This window comes from Silene latifolia, chromosome 3 (genome assembly GCF_048544455.1).
Source record: "Silene latifolia isolate original U9 population chromosome 3, ASM4854445v1, whole genome shotgun sequence".
NCBI lineage: Eukaryota > Viridiplantae > Streptophyta > Magnoliopsida > Caryophyllales > Caryophyllaceae > Silene > Silene latifolia.
This window is the reverse complement of record NC_133528.1, coordinates 2,442,788-2,460,643: the sequence shown is the minus strand read 5'-3', so window position 1 is coordinate 2,460,643 and position 17,856 is coordinate 2,442,788. Positions and strand designations below refer to the sequence as shown.

The following is a 17,856-nucleotide window of genomic DNA, read 5'->3' as shown; positions in this document are numbered from 1 at the left end:
TTAACTTATTTACTTCAAACACCCTTAAATTCCGTGCCACACTCGTCCAATGCTCTCCAATGGGGAGAGTTATTTGACTTGCCTGAAATCCATAGAATAATTCGGGGGTAAAATTTAACTAGGTGATAATTATCGGGGAAGTTAATTACTTAGGTAATGAGTTCATTGATGATATGTTTGACATAATGGTAATGATGACTGAGTAAATGTTTTACTCCCTTAGTCATTACTCAGGGGGAGGGTGGGTAATGTAGTACCCTTTCATGGGGTAATAGATTAAAAGGTGAACAATTACTCTCATGTCAAACATAAAAAAAAGGGGTGTTGCTCATTCATGTACGGATTTTACTCATTCATGGACGTTAATGACCATAATACCCCTTTTATTTTAATGATTTCATTTTAATACCCATATTTCATCTCTCTCCCCCTTCTTCCTTTACTCTTTTCTCACTCTAACTATCACCACCCATTAACCATTATTTACCATCCTCACCGCCGCCTCCCTTGCACCACCGACCGGTCTTGACGACCTCCTAAGTCCGAGTCCTGAAATAAATAAATAAAAATAGTAAAAAAAAAAAAAAAAAAAAAAAAAAGGGAAAATCGGAAAACGGAAAAGTGAAATGCAGGAAGTAGTAACATGTTCATGTACAACGGCCACTACTACCATTAACGCCCAATACCAGCAAGGCAACAACATTTCTGGCGGGCCACACACCATCCCTCAATCCAAAGTCGGTTGACCTCCCTTCATCCCTACGCCGGCGACGATTAAACTAAATCCTGATTTAATTAATGTAAATCAATCCTTAATTTGATACAATATAATTAATTTAATTAAAAATTACAATTATTACTTGATCGATACGATAATTGATATCCATAATTGTGAAGCTCGACGGATTTGATTAATTTTGTAGATTTGATTAATTTTGTGAGGGAGAGAATTAGAGGGACTTAGAGAAAATTAGGCAAAGAACATGCTATGGAAACATAATGAAAAAAAAGTACATGAGTAAAACTCGTAGATAAATAAACAACTACTTAAATACCTTCAATCCAAGCAAGCCTAGTAATATACCGAATTATAGAGCCCTCTTATTTCAAAAATAATCCCCAAACTTGGCGTAATCAATCAATGGTAAATAATGATTTGAACGAAGAATTGTCAGATAGTGACAGCGACGATCTTTTTCGGGAAGACATTGAAGCTCTTACCAGAGCATGTTTACCTACTACTCTCAATACATCTTCACCTGCTGTTGGAATTTTATATGATGACGACGACGACGACGATGATGACGATGATTTCGATGATTTGGAATTGGTTCGTTCTATACAAGCGCGTTATGGTGAAGGCCGTGTTGCTGATGATATCAAACCGTTAACCTCTCTTCCTCCTCCTGTTTCCGATGATGATGATGATGATTACGAGTTTTATCAAGCTATTAAAGCTCGCTTTTCGCTACATCATGACGCTGATGATGCTACTGGTATGTATGCTCAATTACTTTTTCTTTATTTTATTTATTGTTATATATAGCATTGTTAGTAGTAGTTTGGACAATTATGATGATGATGATGATGATGTTCAATTGATTTGTGTGCAAGTTTTGAACATAAATTAGGTTTACATGATGATGTTCAATTGATTTCTGTACCATTGTTAGTAGTAGTTTGGACAATTATGATGATGATGATGATGTTCAATTGTGTGCCGCCAAGTTTTGAACATAAATTAGGGTTACATGATGATGTTCAATTGATTTCTGTACCATTGTTAGTGATGGATGAACCAACTCAACCAAAACGTTAAGGTGATGGTTGAGGCCCAACTATTATAAATATTCGTATTACGCTCCCTTACTTAAATGCCCGTTGGGCTTGTAGAGTGGTTAGCTGTGCACCGGCTCCCCCGTACCGTATGCTGGATTTCCACTTCGAGTTTTTGAGGAGTTTTGAGGTTGGCAGGATTTGAACCCGTGAACCTTCGGTCACACTGGCTCTGACCAAAACCTTAAGGTGATGGTTGGGGCCCAACTATTATAAATATTCCTATTAGTTAATAGTAGTAGTAGTTTGGACAATTATGATGATGATGATGATGTTCAATTGATTTTTGTACCAAGTTTTGAACATAAATTAGGTTTACATGATGATTGTTCAATTGATTTCTGTACCATTGTTAGATTGTTAGTAGTAGTTTGGACAATTATGACGATGATGATGATGATGTTCGATTGTGTGCCAAGTTTTGAATATTAGTTAATTAGGTTTACATGATCTATTTAATTGGATTCCTATGGTAATGCTCCTTTAATTTGTTTACATATGATTTCTTTGTTATCACGGATGCAAGAAAGATAATAAAGAACGCAATTAAATCCCACAAATTTAAGGTAAGGTGCTATATGGAAGGCTTTGATGCACTTTTTTGATGTAATGTTGTTATGTGGTTTGTACTTTGTATCAAAAACCCCAATTAGTCTCCCTTTAGACGGGTATATCTGTCTAAAGTGTGGACTGGTCAAATATGTCACCACTTACATAATAAGACAAAGTGGTGACATCCCACTCATTGTTTGACCCGTCTACCAGTTTTAGACTGATAGTGTCGTCTAAAGTGAGAATTTGTGCAAAACGCCATTAGGGTCACTTAATACTCTGATTCTTCGTGCTATTCATGATTTTTAACTTGCCAATGCTGGAGTAGTTCCCCCCTTTAATGATGGTGAGTGATTTTTATAATATTTATTTATTTATTTATTTTATTTCATGGTATGTAGATGCGAATAAAAAGAATGATGTCAACAGCGGTAGAGATGAATCCGTGTCAAATGATGTTGGCGCCTCTTTTGGGAGGGAGTTTGTAGATGAGCATATAGAAGATGATGCTGAGCAATATGATACCACTGAGAAAGAGGGTGCCTTTACTCCTGTCTCTAGCTTCCCATTGACTGCACAGACATTTATTGATGCCATTAAGAAAAACAGAGCTTGCCAGAAATTTATACGGAATAAGTTGCTTCATATTGAAGCAAAGATGGAACAAATAAACGAGCTACACAAGCGCATCAAAACAATTCGAGACTACCAAGTGCAATGCAAGAAGCAAGTTGGGCTAAAGTTGTCTCAGAAGCAAGATGATCGCATCCAGCTGATTTCAGCTGCTAAACATAGAGCTAATGCAAAGGGCAGAGAGATATGTTATGGTCCTGCTGAGAATTCATATGTTGTTTGGTACAAGGCCGCTCTCCAAAAATATCCACTTTCCTTTCATCGGGAGAAATGGTCAAATAAGGATATACAGAATCTCGAGAAAGGAATCGTCCGACAATATCAAGAAAAGTTGCTCCAGAGACAAGCACATGATGATGGAATTGATGCTATGATGTTATCAGTAAAAAATCATAAAATTACTCCGGAGACAATCCAATGCTTTGCAGACGAGGTAAACTGGACGCAGCTTGCTACTATATATCTTCCTCGTCGCTCTGGAGAAGAATGTGAAACGAGGTGGTTGAATCGCGAAAACCACTTGAAAAACTCGGATCATTGGACAAAAGCAGAGGAGGTAAAACTATTAAGTCTCATTGAGAAAAACGGATTCAATAGTTGGACGGTTATTGCTCAACATCTCGGAACCAATAGGACTCCTTTTGAATGTTTGGCTCATTATCAGAGAAGTCTGAATGCCAGCATTTTGAAAAAGGCGTGGACAGATGATGAAGATGCTAAGCTCAACTCTGCTGTGGAATTGTATGGGGACAGCAACTGGCAAGCTGTTGCATCTATGTTCGAAGGACGAACAGGTCCGCAATGCTCTAACAGATGGAACAAAACTTTGAACCCAGCTAGAAAAAGGGTGGGGAGATGGAATGACGATGAAGATAAACGCTTAAAAGTTGCTGCTACGCTTTTTCGTAGAAGTTGGCATAGAATAGCCAAGTTTGTGCCAGGAAGGACCCAAGAACAGTGTAGAGAAAGATGGGTAAATTGTCTGAATCCTTGTTTGAATCGCTGCGAATGGACTGCAGAAGAAGATACGAAGCTCAGAGAAGCCATAACACAACACGGATATTGCTGGTCTAAAGTTGCGACTTGTGTTCCTATGAGAACAGATAACCATTGTCTAAGGAGATGGAAAATGTTATGTCCATATGAATTTCCCCAGATTGAAGCTGCTCGAACCATACAGAAACTTGCTCTTATATCTAATTTCGTGGGCAGGGAAGAAGAGAGACCTACCCTTGAGCCAAAGGACTTTGTTTCATTGCCTATTGAAGACTCGAAGAATGAGGAGAATGGGACTGGTAAAAAGAATCGGAAAAGGCGAAGCTCAAACAAGAAGAAGACTGCTGAAAAGAAACAGAAGAAAAGTAAGGTCAAGACTGAGGAATTAGAAGGATGGGAAGATCTGCCATTGTCAGTTCTGTTTGATAAAGCTTTCTCTCGCCGACGTTGAGCATCGAATGTGTTTTTGTGGGCGACCATGTTCATTAGACTTAATTTTAGTCTAGGCATTAGTGGTAAATAACTAACAGTTACTAAAGCCTAACCCTTGAGTGTAAATTTCTCTTTCGTAAAAAAAAAAAGAATTTTTTGTCAAAAACTACCTTATATTTAGGGGTATTTGTAAAAAGACTACCTTATATTATTATTTTTGTTTTCTACTACCTTTGTTTTCTTTATTCTTGGTCAATAACTACCTACGCTAAGAATCTAGACAAATTTGGTCAGTTTGTCGACTTAAACCTATCTCCCTTGACTCTTTTATGTTTTAATCTTGCTTAGGCGCGATTTTGGGAAGTCGTAATGTACTTACGGTTAACTTTAGTAGATGTTCGTAGTTATTATTGAAATGTCAAAATATAAATTTTGCTTATGTGAAGTTAAATTGTGGGTTGGACGCAGTTGGTCATTGTTGTTTGATGTGAACAAACTCATGTGAGATAGGTTAATGTTGCTAAATCGGCCAAATCTCGCCATATTTTCAGCAGAGGTAGTTTTTAACCAAAAAAAGAGAAAACAAAGGTAATATAAAGCAAGAAAAATAACATAAGGTAGTATTTTTACAAATACCCATAAATATAAGGTAGTTTTTAACCAAAAAAAAAAAAAAAAAAAAAAAAAGGTGAAGTTGTGGTAGGCTGGTAGGATTGAAAAAATTGAGGTAAATTGAACTGTGCGGGAATTAGCAAAACTATTAATTGCTAACTAAGTAATCTTTGAATGATTTTGAGTCTTTGACCTCTCAAAATAAATCATCTCATGGATATGATTTTGGAGGAGTTTCTTAACCTAGAATTGTTCCTTTTTTATGCTTTCTAGTTAGGCTTCCCACTTCTTTTTCTTCTTTAAAAAAGCATACAACCTTTTTCTCCTTCAAATATTCCATGCATCAAAGTATGATATAGTGAAGGCAATATATCTATCTTTAAATTATGCATCATCTAGACTCTAGAAACGTAAAGTTGAAGCAAAATGACAGGACTAAGGAATGAAAAAAAAAAATCTAAAAAAGATTTTTAAAAAAGTTAAATATTGTGATACTTTTTTTTTGGCAAATAAAGCGCAAGACCAGTACAATAAGGGAGGGTGTTTTGAACCCCGTAAATCCGTAACCTATTGTCACGATACGTCCGTCGTAACTAGACCCGGCAAAATTAACCCGACCCGAATTAACCAGACCTAATATAACCTGACCCGAATGTGTTATTTGTTTCAAATTTTGATTATTATCCATAAAAAGCTTGATAATAATTGACCCGGAAACAACCCCAACCCGAAATAATATGACCCGACCTCAAGTCTTTAAACCCAAACCTAATCCGATTGACCGGTTTAGTAGGTCTAATTTTAAATTTTAACCACTAGGTTAAGAACTCTTCGGTAGATATTGTGATATTTGTGAAATGTTGAATGTGACAACCGGCCCAAATGGCAAGCACATGGAACACCCATTATGTAGGGCACGCCCGAAAGCCCACGAGGCCACAATCCTTTCAGAATGCCTACTAACCATGGTTAAGCATACACTTTTACTACTACCAGTCTACCACTGCTACTAATCTACTGCGAGCGGATTTGGAGGGAAGCATTTTCCAATTAAGACGATTTCATCTAACTAAAATAGATGAAAAGTATGCAAATCTGAATAAGAAACAAACCTGATTCAAGCAAGACCAAATTTGGAGCCAATGCTCGCGGCAAGGTAAAAGCAGGTTGGTCTCACCAACCACCGTCTCATACTCTCATAGTCTCATGCATGACATGTAGATTGTTATATCTACAGCGCACAGTCGGCAAGCTTACACACAAAAAGAGGCTATCGCATAGAAGATCACGACTCACACTAAATACACAATGTTTTCTACATAGTAGTATGAATTAAGGTACATAAAAATATCAAATCCGTCTAAAGTACTAAGGTTATTGATTTGCAACTACGACAGCATAAAAAAAAAGAAAAATTAATCACTGAACAAATGAAGAGAAGAAAAGGCAACAATTACACGGTTGAGAAAGCACACGCTTCAAAGAACGCCGGAATAAATGTTCAAGCATTTGGGACAGGACTAGGATCGTGACCATGAACCCTAAGCCGATATATGCAAGTATGTGTTGCACTTCCATAATTGGAACTGAACTCGAATCTAACTGTGTCGATGACAGCAGATGTAGCGGAGTCTACTACGGTGTAAGTCTGGGCATTGCTCTTCTCTAGATCATATGTGAACTCTGCAAGCAGCACCTTCTCATTCTCGGCAGTCGAGTCAGTTTCAAGGCCTTGTGGACCCTCTAGCCAACCAAAAACACGGCAATATTTCGGAGCGCTAGATTGATCATATGCCACACTCTGTTTATGGTAAAAGAAGATTAATATATTAGCAAACTATAGGAGGCTTTAATATATACTCCGCAAACTATATGCAAACACGGCTCAAACTCAGACAAATTTTGTCCTAAATAATAATTTTGAAAAGACCAAACGGATTCAAAGTACGGAGTATCTACGAACCATTTAAGAAAAGTTACGAAATATCATATTTTCACATGTAGAACAATCTTCAACACAAAAAACATGGTGTAGGAGGCCTTGAGCTCAGACAAACATATTATATGCCTCCCTAGAGTCCCTACATTGATCATAAGACACGGAACCACCACATTGTCTCAATAACACAACATCAACACAGAAACAAGATGAAGAAATATGGTTCTTCCGAACTCCTCACCAGTCACCATCATCTTTAGCATGATACATGAAAACAAAGAGCGAATCCAAATTTTCAACTAATGGGTGAAAATTGAGTTCCTCGAGAGACAAAGAATCCAAACACAATAACTAAGATTCAGCTATGATTGTAAGTTGCAACTCATACTTGGGAGTTGGGAAGAAATGGAACTGTGCGAGGGCCGGACCGAGCTATTAAATGAAATTTCATTTGCCAAATATGATGTCCGTATATGACCTATCTATGTATGTCTAGTACTATCTAGCACTCCCTTCATTTCGTTTGGATGTTTACACTTGCTTTTACCAGGGCAATTAGGTATAGCAAAACAAGGCGTTCAGGGTATACTGCTGTACTTACACAAATTTACCTTCGTATCATCCATTACCTCCTCTATCAATCGTTGTACATTCCTACTCACCAACCCACCCCACCGCACAAGATTGCATCACTAAACCCCACCAGACCCAGACCAGCTCACTTAACCCCACAACACTCTCCATAACCCTCCCAGCATTGCAACCTCACCGGTCACCACTCTCACACCCCAGACCCTACACTCACCAACAGATCCACCTTCACCCACAACCCAAACCCACCCAAAACAACCACATTCTCCTCCTCCATCATCTTTGACTGTGGGGTGGGTGATTCAGGGGTGGGCCGGTTTTCGGTGTGGGGAAGGGCAAATCTGTGGTAGAGATGGTGAATTTGAAAGGGTGGTGGTTGTGGTGGCAGGTGAAGGTGGGGAAGAAGGTTTGAAGACAGTATTCAGCAACCTCATGGCCCATGGCACTATTTGTACACAACACATCAAACCATCAATGGAAGCCAGTAATTCAGGCCATAATTGGGGCTAGATTCCGTCTTTAACATATTCCGAAAATAATGGTTCTCTAAAAGTTGAAGCTAGATTCTATATTGCAGCCCGTCAACTATTACTATTAGGACTTGAGAGAAAATGAAAAAACCTAAAGAAGTTACCATTTGCAATAAAAACTTGAAAAATACAGCGGCCAGTGAAACTATAATGCACATGAAATTTGTGTTTCAAACATTCCACTAATCTACCATTACTTAAAAGGCATCAAAATGGCAGCTAATCAACAAGATAATACTATATCATCAAAATTTCTAACGGCATGCTAATACCAGTACTTTCAAACTTTCCACAAACATTCTAAGCACTCTTAAGGCATCAGAATTTTGACAAGTACGAAGATTAATGGGACGGGGGGTATATATCGGCATGTGACATTCTTTGCAAATGTTCTTTTCTTTAGCTCAAAAGTATTGAATCCTCAGAAGAAGAACACAGTATATATAACCAGAGAACAATTATGTATCTTCCCACTTGAGAACAACGTATGCAAATAATAGCAAGCTAAAACATCAAAAGCCTCTGCAGACTACTACTTCCAAAAAAAGGATAAAAATTCCATTTGCCCTCTGTAGCAGAGTTGGGCCATCAAATGGCGCCAAGGTCCAACAGTAATAGCAATGAACATTTATAGTATGGAGTAAAAAAACTGATACCAATTTATATCATTTCAAATCCAGATAAACAACCATTGATTCACTTAGCGGAACCACCTGATATGGCCGATAACAATCCCATTTATTAATAGTCCGCGAGATTTTTAAGGGAAACTAACAAAGCCCTCAAAGTAATATTTTTTACTTTAGTGCATAATTTATAGCACGACCACAAAGCTAAAACGTAATTTTTTCAACAAACCAGGTGCAATGAAGATAAAATTTGCCCTGCTCACTCAGTTTTGATAAAACCAATGACCATATCCTGGCATATCCATAAAGGTAATGTTGTTCAAGCAATGAACGCTACTCAACAAGAAGGTCATTCCCAGCAATCAACCAACAGTTAAACTTCCTCAGTTCCTCCTGCTAGAAGTAGGCGCAGACACCAAAATTTTATATTTTGGTATCTATTTATTTGATTGTATCTTAATTACTAGTATTATTTAGATATAATTATCAATAAATATTGTGATAATATAGATAATAAAGAATATTTCCGTCTTGCCCTTTAAGCTAACTAGAACTATAAATACAGCTGTTGTGTTTAGGGTTTGAGGAGAGCAGATCGATTAAGTCAAATAAACGACCCCGTCTTCCTACCCTCTAGCCTTAGAATGGAATCAATAATAAAATTCTTGTTTTCCGTATTATTTTTGTGCCTCTCTATTTATTATCGCAGGTATCGAATTTTTATGGTTTACAGTAGGGTTTCGACATGCCAATATACAAATGCTAGTATTCCACAGTCACCACAGCAATCATTCTCACAAATCACAAACAAGAATCAACAAGCATCAAAACAGGTACGCAACAAAGAACGATTAAAAGCACAAACAAACACTAAATAGATATCAAACCAACAAAATGTACCTTAGCAACATGTTCAAGAGTTACAGCCTCAGGAACAACAGCAGTCCTAAGACGAATTTGAACAAACCCACTACTACCCTTAAGAGCAAAACACATCCCAGGCTCCCCGAAACTAGGACTCAACATCCTAACCGCATTCTCATGAACCCCAGACCTCGGTGCAGTAAACCAAACCCCTTTCCCAACCATTAAAGGGTCAGAATGCTTAACAACCTTAGCGCCGCCACTACCCACCGCGTAATCCACCCGTCCAAGCCCATCAGCAGCATGTTTCTCAATCTCCCTCTCAACAACCTCCCTAGCCAAAACCCGAATCTCATCCAAACTCAATTCACTCCCTCCATTTCCCCCATTTTCCTCATTTCCTCCACTCATCAACTCCTCATAAACCCTAATAACCTCGTTTTTCGACACAAAACCCTTCGAAATCTCCCTCAATTCGCTCATTCCCGTCTCCAATTCCTCGGTTTTCGCCTCTAATTCACTCAATTTCCCCTCAATTTCCACCCCCTTATCTTCAACCCTTCTCTGAACCTCCCTCCGTAAATTCCCAACCTCGCTATCAATCTTCTTATCCACAACCTCTAATTGCACCTGCAGCATTTTCGACGTCGTTTTCATCGACGTCTCAACCGACGCAATCCTCGATTCCATATCCGTAAACCCTAACAAATTCCCTCCTGATTCCTCCTCCTTCACCGCTAATTTCCTCACTATTTGTACCAACCCCGCTAACACAACCACCAACAACAAATTCTTCGCCACCACACTAACCACCGTCTTCCACCGCGGTCTCGCATGCTTAGTCGCCGTAGACGTCGTCGTTTTGCGAGTAATTCGCGGTCGATTTCCAGATGACGGAACTTGCGACGACGGTTTCTTTACTATTTCCTTCGACGATCTTTCTAAACTCGCTTCTCCTTTGTACGAATGACTCAGATCTTTGTTCACAGCGACGGTTGCGGCACCACTGACGTCATCGCCGGCGTTATCGGCGGTGGCGGCAGAGTTGACTATGTCAATTGACTGTTTGACGTCGTTGACCGTCGAAGATGTACGACGGCGAGTGTTCGCCGTCGCGGAAAGCGTCGACGCGGACATGACGATCGACGGAACTAGCGAAATTGAAGGAAAATTGGATTTGATTGAAGAAGAAGATGTGATTAAATTGAAATTCAAAATTGAAATTGAAATGAAAACCCTAGAAAAAAGGAGTGAGATTTGAAATGAAATTGGGGGAAATCGGGGGTAAGATTTGAGTATAATAAGAGAGTGTGATCATGTTATGTTATGGCGGTTTTGTTTAGATAAAAACAAACGTTTTACCATGTCAAACTTTTTTAAAAAATAAAATAATAATAAAACTCTGTCAAAGAAGTCGAGTCAGATAAAAACGGTAAAATTTATATACAAAAATTGTTTAAAGCGAGTTTATATTATAAGAAAATCCGTAGCTTAAAAAATTTATTTTTTGATTTACGGAGTACTTATTTAAAATCTTATATTTGTGTTGAGTTAATTTGATATAATGTAAATGAATGATTATATGCAATTTTGTTTATTTATCGAGTATAGATAACTTATGAATTTGTGATTATGTCTCTTTTGTAGTAGAACACGGAACATAAACATTGTAGAACCACGAGTCTTAGGTTGAAATGTGACACTAGAATTTGTGTTTAGTTTACAATGAGGTTTATAATTCAATTTTGAAGATTCATAAGTAACGACAGGTTCAAATATCGGTGGACTTTATGCTTCAATTACAAATCATATGACGTAATAAATGATTCAAATTTAGTATATGAAGTGTGGCAAAAAGAAAATGTGTTAAAGACCTCTTAAACATCAATCAACTAATTCTCATTTTGTTCTTACTAATCCAACCAATTTTGCTAGAATTTGAGAGGAGAAAGTTCATAATAGATCAATGTACGGCTAATCGTTTGTTGTTTTTCTCAATAGAATGAGTCGACTTGACAATATATATAAATCAAATACTCTACCCTAAATTACAATATATCGACATATTCCAACAAATTACACCTTAAGAGCTAAATTAACAACAACATTATCCCAGTGCGGCAGTGCCTTTAATAACTACGCAAATTCCCGCAATTGCGGAGTTAGAGCTGACCATCAGCATGGGCTGACCCGGCCCGGCTCGCCTTGGCCCGTTATTTTATGCAGCTTGGCTCGGCCTTGGCTCGTTGTTGGCCCGGGGCCTAAAATTCCAGCCCGACCCACCATTTTAGCAAAAATAAAAAAATTAAAAAATTGGTAAGGCCCGCCAGCCCGACCCGCCCTTGACCCGCCTCAGACCCTGACCCGTGACAAGCATATCACAGCCCGGCCCGGCCAAGCCCCCCTCGCCCGCCCGCCCTTGGCGGCCCCGAGTACTGTCATGCGGAGTAGAGCGGCCATCAAGACGGGCTAACCGCCCCCCCGCCTTAGCTTCCGCCGTTAACCCCGGGTCGGCCCGAGTCTGAAATTCTAGCCCGGCCCGGCCTTGGCCCGCCATTTTAGCAAAAATAAAAAATAAAAAAATAAAATGATAAGGCCCACCAGCCCGGCCCGGCCTTAGCCCGCCTCTGGTCCTGGCCCGGGTCAAGCATATCCCAGCCCGGCCAAGCCCGTCCCTTCCCCCTGGCCTGGCCCGGGTTTGACCAGGAAAGCCCGGCCCGCCCCGGCCCTAGCCCGGCCCGAGTACAGGTCTAATGCGGAGTAACGGGGTCAGATGTACTTTAAGAACTCGGTCAAAAGAAACGAATCTCCTCTTAACCTTTTTTTTCACCATTGAAGACATTTTTCTTGTGCTAAACTTTGATATAAAATACAGTATGTATTATGATACACTAACATTATATCAATCAAAATACATTCACAAACTTTCACTTGATGCCACAATTCTACTAGGAAACTTGCTGTGATGATCTCCTTGGCGTTCGACAAGGAACGGTTTGAATGTCAGTACAACTCCTACAACTGATACCATGTTCAGTAGGAAAAAGATCATGTGTGTGCCTGCATCAAACGGTACATTGTTCGCATAGTTAGGAACAGAAACATAGGGATATATGTTGCTTTAGAATGATTGATTGATGTATAATGACGGAGCCAAAATCTTTAACCTGTGGGGTCTATTTTAATGTAATTGTTAAAACATAAAATTTTCAAAACAGACAAATTTTAATGATAAAAAACGTCAATTGTCGAAAAACTGTGGGGTCTCAAAACCCCACAACCATATATGCAGGACTAAAATGCATAGTGTCGTAGCAAAAAGGAGACGGGGGCTTTGGAGACGAGAATACCTGGAAGAAAGGACGTGTCTTGACGCTTTTCTGACCAAGAAAGCCTGAGAAATAATACAATGTATCAAATTATGTGAAGAACTGCAATACCGAAAAGAGAAGGGAAGGAAAACAGTACAGTAATTCATGTCTTATGTAAGGCGTAGACACTTACAGTGCACCTCCGCAAGCTGGGCCAACTGCTTTGAAAAGAGACATGGTAGTCATAGAGATGCCGTTAGCTGCTCCTCGTTGATCTTGATCCTGTATTTATTTATTTATTTGTTCATCTTCGTTAAACATGAAAATTGGATTGTGGATAATTAAGGAAAATAATGTCAGAAAGGTTAAAATGAACTTACCACAGCTCGGTTTTGCAGAATAAATGAGCTGGTTATAATGCATGTCTGTAAAAACGTTAATCAGTAAAGAGCGAAAAATAAATCAGATGTCATAATTAACAATTCAGACTCGTATATGGGTCATAAATGAAAATTACAGTTTATTCAGACTTACCGATATAATATTCTTGACCACAGAGGCGGAATTTAACACCACGGCGAGACTTAACCCTGACAGTAATGCTATGAAAGGGTAGCATTGTAACAAAGGTATGGATAACATCTGAAAGAAATCGAAGCAGGCAATGTCAATACTCTCTCTCAGTTGTATACCTGTAGTCAGTGGCGGAGCCAGGATTTTCCGCTAGGGGGGCGAAAAATTTCAGCGGGGGCGAACGTGAAATTTCAAAAGATAAAATTGAAATTTTTTCGAAAATTTAACTAAAAACTTGGGATTTTTCCATTTTTAGCGGGGGCGACCGCCCCTGCTAGTCCCGCCTAGCTCCACCACTGCCTGTAGTATGAACACTTAGAGGTTTCGGAAAAGCATACCCCACATAATCGAACAATCATAACTTGTCCAAAGATTTTGTCAATTTGTGGATACAAGAAGAGCTGAAAAATCAACATGCCAACACCTGAATATTGGAATGAACACGGGCAGGGGGCAAAATGGGAAAGACAAAAAAAACAAACTCAGTGCATTTTCGTTACTGAAGTAAATAAAGAAAAATGCAAAAATTCTCGTTAGGGTCCGATATATGTACCCTTACCCATGTGTTGAAAACTCAAATTTAATACTCCGTACCTGTGATAGAAAGAATTGTTCCGACATCTTGTGTTGAATAGCTTAATCCGCCTAGATTTCGAGGACTAACAGCCCATAATGAGAATACCTAGAAAAATAACACAAAATTTTCAGCTCGAGTAAGTGATAAATTGAAATCTGAAACTTAAGATCACCGCAGGAGAACCTACCTCGGTGTAAGCCATGTCATGAAGGGAAAAAACGCAATAAACGATGATAGAAGACATAAGCGGCCAGTTCTTATATAAGCTTTTTCTAGGAAGAAATGTGCTTTCATCGAATTCTGCCTTGGTAAGCTTGTCGTCTGACGTCCAAATTGCAGCTTCTTCAGCTTCATATGAATCGTACTCAGATGACTGTGTTGGTTTGTGCTTATGCAATGATTCCTGGATTATAATGTAAATAGTTAACGACTGTAGAAGTTAACTACGTAAAAACCATGAAAAATATCTCATGAAAATGTAAGAGGAGACTTTAGCATTGGAATTTCCTCCAAATTGAAGATGTTAAAGGGACTAACCGGAAGCCAAAATGCACCGACAGTCACTAGAGCTGCGAAAATGGATGTAATGAGGCAGGGCAAGAAGTACGGAAATCTGCAGCCAAATTAGATCAATGCATTACTATTTCCAAGGTACGGAAATCTGCAGACATTACAGTTTTAAGCTAAAAAAGATCGAGACATGTGAAGACTAACCTTCCGAACAAAGAATCTTCAGAGAATATCCCAGGGTACTTTTCTGCAGGCTGTATTGCAAAACATTAGTTCAGAAAATCAGATAATTTTCTTCCACAGTCCACACTTCATCTCCGGTGATTGCAACGTATGACTCAAAACCGACGTGGGTAACATGTTATTGGATCAATAAAGCTCACCTGAGCAAGTAAACCCCCAAGTGCTGGCCCAATGACCAGTCCAATTCCCCAAGCTGTAGTAATCTGTACAAGGCGGTAATGGACGTAAATTCGATTAGAAGTATCTGATAGGATATTAGGATGCGTGTCCAAGACTCAGACTCGACTACTTTATGAAAAGCGCTTGCGTTTTGGCTAATGTAGCACTCAAGTGTCAAACCCATGTCAGAATGTCAAATGAAAAACTGAAAATAACATAGCTGTCAGTCTGTCAGTAGCTTACCACGGACATGCCTGTAGCTTGATGTTCTTCCCGGCAAATCTCAGATATATATGCCTGATAATGTGAAAGTAAAAAGTCGTATGAGTGAAAGAAGCTGCAATTCAGTAATAGGAGAACCGAGAACATATTCAGTTAATAAAACAGTAAATCTTTACTCCAACAGTTAATACGAGATTGCCTATATACCTTGACAGGTCCGAGTAACCCATTGAAACTTCCCAAAAGAAATCTTGTTGTGATTGCCATCCAAAAATTCGTACTTAGGCCAAAAAGTGTGTTAAAAACGACCCTGAAATTAGAAAATGATAATAACAGCTAAGAAAAATTCAGAAAAAAACAAAAACTGCAGAAATGGATACTCAGAATTCAGAAAAAAAAAAAATTGCAGAATACTAACAGAGATGCTGTTCCGAAGATAATAACAGGCTTTCGGCCATATCGATCAGCAATCATCCCCCATAAAACAGATGTCAATGCCCTTCCAAGCATAAACGAACATCCTTTAACATGTATCATGTGAGAGAAACAGTAAGGTGGACAAGTTCGTACACACTAAAATTTCAACTGGCAAATGTAAATGAAATCCGTTTATAGTAAAAGCTAAACGAGAAAGAATTGTACTCACCCACAAAACCAGCATAGTACCCTACATCTGCCTCTTCTTTGGCTATATGAAAGTCCCTGACCTGCATATATTTACGGATTAGTTTAAAATACCATTTAAACCCGAGTTCTGTACATAATTCTCAAAGTATTTACATCTGTTTTTGGTCAGATGACACGAGTATTTACAATGGGTAGCTTCGAGTATAATAATGATATGGTACGGTCTTTCTAACGCAACATAGTTGCCTAAATAGGAAACGTAAACAACAGTGACGGAATATGTACAAGAATGGTTGACAGAGGGGAGCAGACCAGCTGAAATGTCCTGAATCATGTTAAAAGAAATATATTTGCGCGAGCTAAACATTAGTGAACCACTTTCGGTTTGTCCACTAAAGTGTGGTACTTAGACTACTCACGGCCTCGCAGTATCTTGTTAGCCATGAAAAGCTGGAATGCTCACCAAACTGACAATAACAAAGAAGACTGAATATTCTTCACTTACCATGAAATAGAGGAACGGGAAGAGTGAAGATATTGGTAGAGCTGCAAACGCGACAGCAAGAAGATAAATTAGTCGAAAAGATTCAGAAAAGAAATGTCGTGACAAGATGAATAGGAAAACAAATATTGAATCATATCAAAACCAAAATCTGAATGTCCAACACTGCGTACAGAGTAGACAAAAGTAGCAACCAGGAGTTCCTTTCACTTAACATCTTAAACACCAGAGCATTTGTCAACCAGTTTATCAGTTAAAGTCGTAGAGTGGCACATATGAGTTATGACCTGCATCTGAAAGACTGAAATCCCCGCCAGCATCAAAACTGTCATTCTGACTCCCGTTACAAAGCTTTTATGAAGAAAGCGCTTGTATTATGACTCGGATTTACACTGCCTACAGATTTTTACAACTACTAAGCATTGAGGATGTCCTCTGCTAATATTGATTATATAAAGGCTGCTAGCACCGCGTTGATTGGGTCTTGGATAAGACTATTGTAGAAGAAAAACCTCATAAAGTTGCCAAACAACTCGAATTTATTCAACCCATTTGAGCCGAAACCAAATGCAAGGTAGCCTGATTTTTATCAAACCTTCTTAAGCTTTAAATTAGATTATCTATTGGGGAAGGCAGGCCAATGAGATTAAGCAATGAACAGTATGCTGGAGATTAAGCATAGCCCTGGTATCGAATCTTGGATTCAGTCGTCATAACTAATAGGAATAAATATAATGGTTGAGATGGTTCATTTATCATGGTATCAAAGCCAGTGTGACCGAAGGTCACGGGTTCAAATCCTGGCAGCCTCCAATAACTCACGAAGTGGAAATTCAGCACATGGTATGAGGGAGTCTGTGCACTAACCACTCTTCGAGCCCAATGGGCACTCGAGTGAGGGGGCGTAATAGGAATAAATATAATAGTCGGGCCTCAACCATCACTTCAATTCCCTGTGCACTAACCACTCTTCGACCCCAATGAAAACAGGCACCCATTTGATATCAACCACACAGCAAACACTATTTCATTACAAAGTCCAGAAAACCCAGATGGGAATTAACACCTTACATAAAATACACACATTTTCGACCAGACCCAACCTGAATAACCCGTTTGCCAAGTCTAGATAAAGCCTAGTAAATTAAAAAGTTCAAAAAATGCTAAATCTTCTTTAAGAATTTAAAAAAAAAACAACATAATTATCCATTTCTTAAGCTAAATACTAGTACTCTTTCTGTCGCAATCATTTGTTGACCTTTGATTAAAACACCCGTGACAGAGAATGAAAAAGTAAACAAATGAACGGGACAAAGGGAGTACGAGAAATGATGAAGTAGATACATACCATTGCAAAGAACTATGACCCAAACACCAGCAAGAGTCTTCAAAGGTAGACCTTCTTGAGTATTCTTAATCTTTTCTATCTTACACCCTGGACAATCTTCATAGTATTCCTTTTCCAACAATAATGGGATTTTTGTTTCTTCTCCCATTTTTTTCACCACCCAATTAATC

The 17,856-nt window shown here is 38.8% G+C and overlaps 3 protein-coding genes across 3 annotated transcripts; 1 reads left to right on the top strand and 2 right to left on the bottom strand.

Annotated features, from left to right (window-relative positions):
• The first annotated feature begins 1,059 nt into the window (after nt 1-1,059).
• LOC141646730 (uncharacterized) lies at nt 1,060-4,607 on the top strand. The gene is made up of 2 exons (XM_074454654.1): nt 1,060-1,496; nt 2,790-4,607. The coding sequence occupies exons 1-2, from the start codon at nt 1,142-1,144 to the stop codon at nt 4,466-4,468; spliced, it is 2,034 nt and encodes a 677-aa protein (XP_074310755.1). The 5' UTR covers nt 1,060-1,141; the 3' UTR covers nt 4,469-4,607.
• Nucleotides 4,608-6,314: 1,707 nt separating this feature from the next.
• On the bottom strand, nt 6,315-10,936 carry LOC141646710 (SUN domain-containing protein 1-like). Its single transcript, XM_074454618.1, has 2 exons — nt 9,651-10,936; nt 6,315-6,862 (listed from the first exon to the last, which is right to left on the bottom strand). Exons 1-2 carry the CDS (start codon nt 10,749-10,751, stop codon nt 6,563-6,565), a joined length of 1,401 nt encoding a protein of 466 aa, XP_074310719.1. The 5' UTR covers nt 10,752-10,936; the 3' UTR covers nt 6,315-6,562.
• A 1,519-nt stretch (nt 10,937-12,455) lies between these two features.
• Nucleotides 12,456-17,834, bottom strand: LOC141646727 (protein ZINC INDUCED FACILITATOR-LIKE 1-like). Its single transcript, XM_074454650.1, has 17 exons — nt 17,687-17,834; nt 16,342-16,382; nt 15,856-15,916; nt 15,628-15,730; nt 15,417-15,519; nt 15,231-15,284; nt 14,969-15,031; nt 14,790-14,839; nt 14,613-14,688; nt 14,263-14,478; nt 14,093-14,180; nt 13,837-13,922; nt 13,460-13,567; nt 13,306-13,350; nt 13,119-13,207; nt 12,965-13,008; nt 12,456-12,674 (listed from the first exon to the last, which is right to left on the bottom strand). The coding sequence occupies exons 1-17, from the start codon at nt 17,832-17,834 to the stop codon at nt 12,532-12,534; spliced, it is 1,518 nt and encodes a 505-aa protein (XP_074310751.1). The 3' UTR covers nt 12,456-12,531.
• Nucleotides 17,835-17,856: the final 22 nt, after the last annotated feature.

What these genes read in the sequence shown, in the direction of transcription:
- LOC141646730 (XM_074454654.1), top strand. Translation starts at nt 1,142, where the DNA reads ATGGTAAATAATGATTTGAACGAAGAATTGTCAGATAGTGACAGCGAC. An exon ending in TGACGCTGATGATGCTACTG is followed by an intron (nt 1,497 to 2,789) that starts GTATGTATGCTC and finishes CATGGTATGTAG; the next exon opens with ATGCGAATAAAAAGAATGAT.
- LOC141646727 (XM_074454650.1), bottom strand. Translation starts at nt 17,834, where the DNA reads ATGGGAGAAGAAACAAAAATCCCATTATTGTTGGAAAAGGAATACTAT. An exon ending in ATCTTCGGAACAGCATCTCT is followed by an intron (nt 15,520 to 15,627) that starts GTTAGTATTCTG and finishes TTCTAATTTCAG; the next exon opens with GGTCGTTTTTAACACACTTT. An exon ending in CCAGCTTGCGGAGGTGCACT is followed by an intron (nt 13,009 to 13,118) that starts GTAAGTGTCTAC and finishes ATTATTTCTCAG; the next exon opens with GCTTTCTTGGTCAGAAAAGC.
- LOC141646710 (XM_074454618.1), bottom strand. Translation starts at nt 10,751, where the DNA reads ATGTCCGCGTCGACGCTTTCCGCGACGGCGAACACTCGCCGTCGTACA. An exon ending in CTCTTGAACATGTTGCTAAG is followed by an intron (nt 6,863 to 9,650) that starts GTACATTTTGTT and finishes TACCATAAACAG; the next exon opens with AGTGTGGCATATGATCAATC.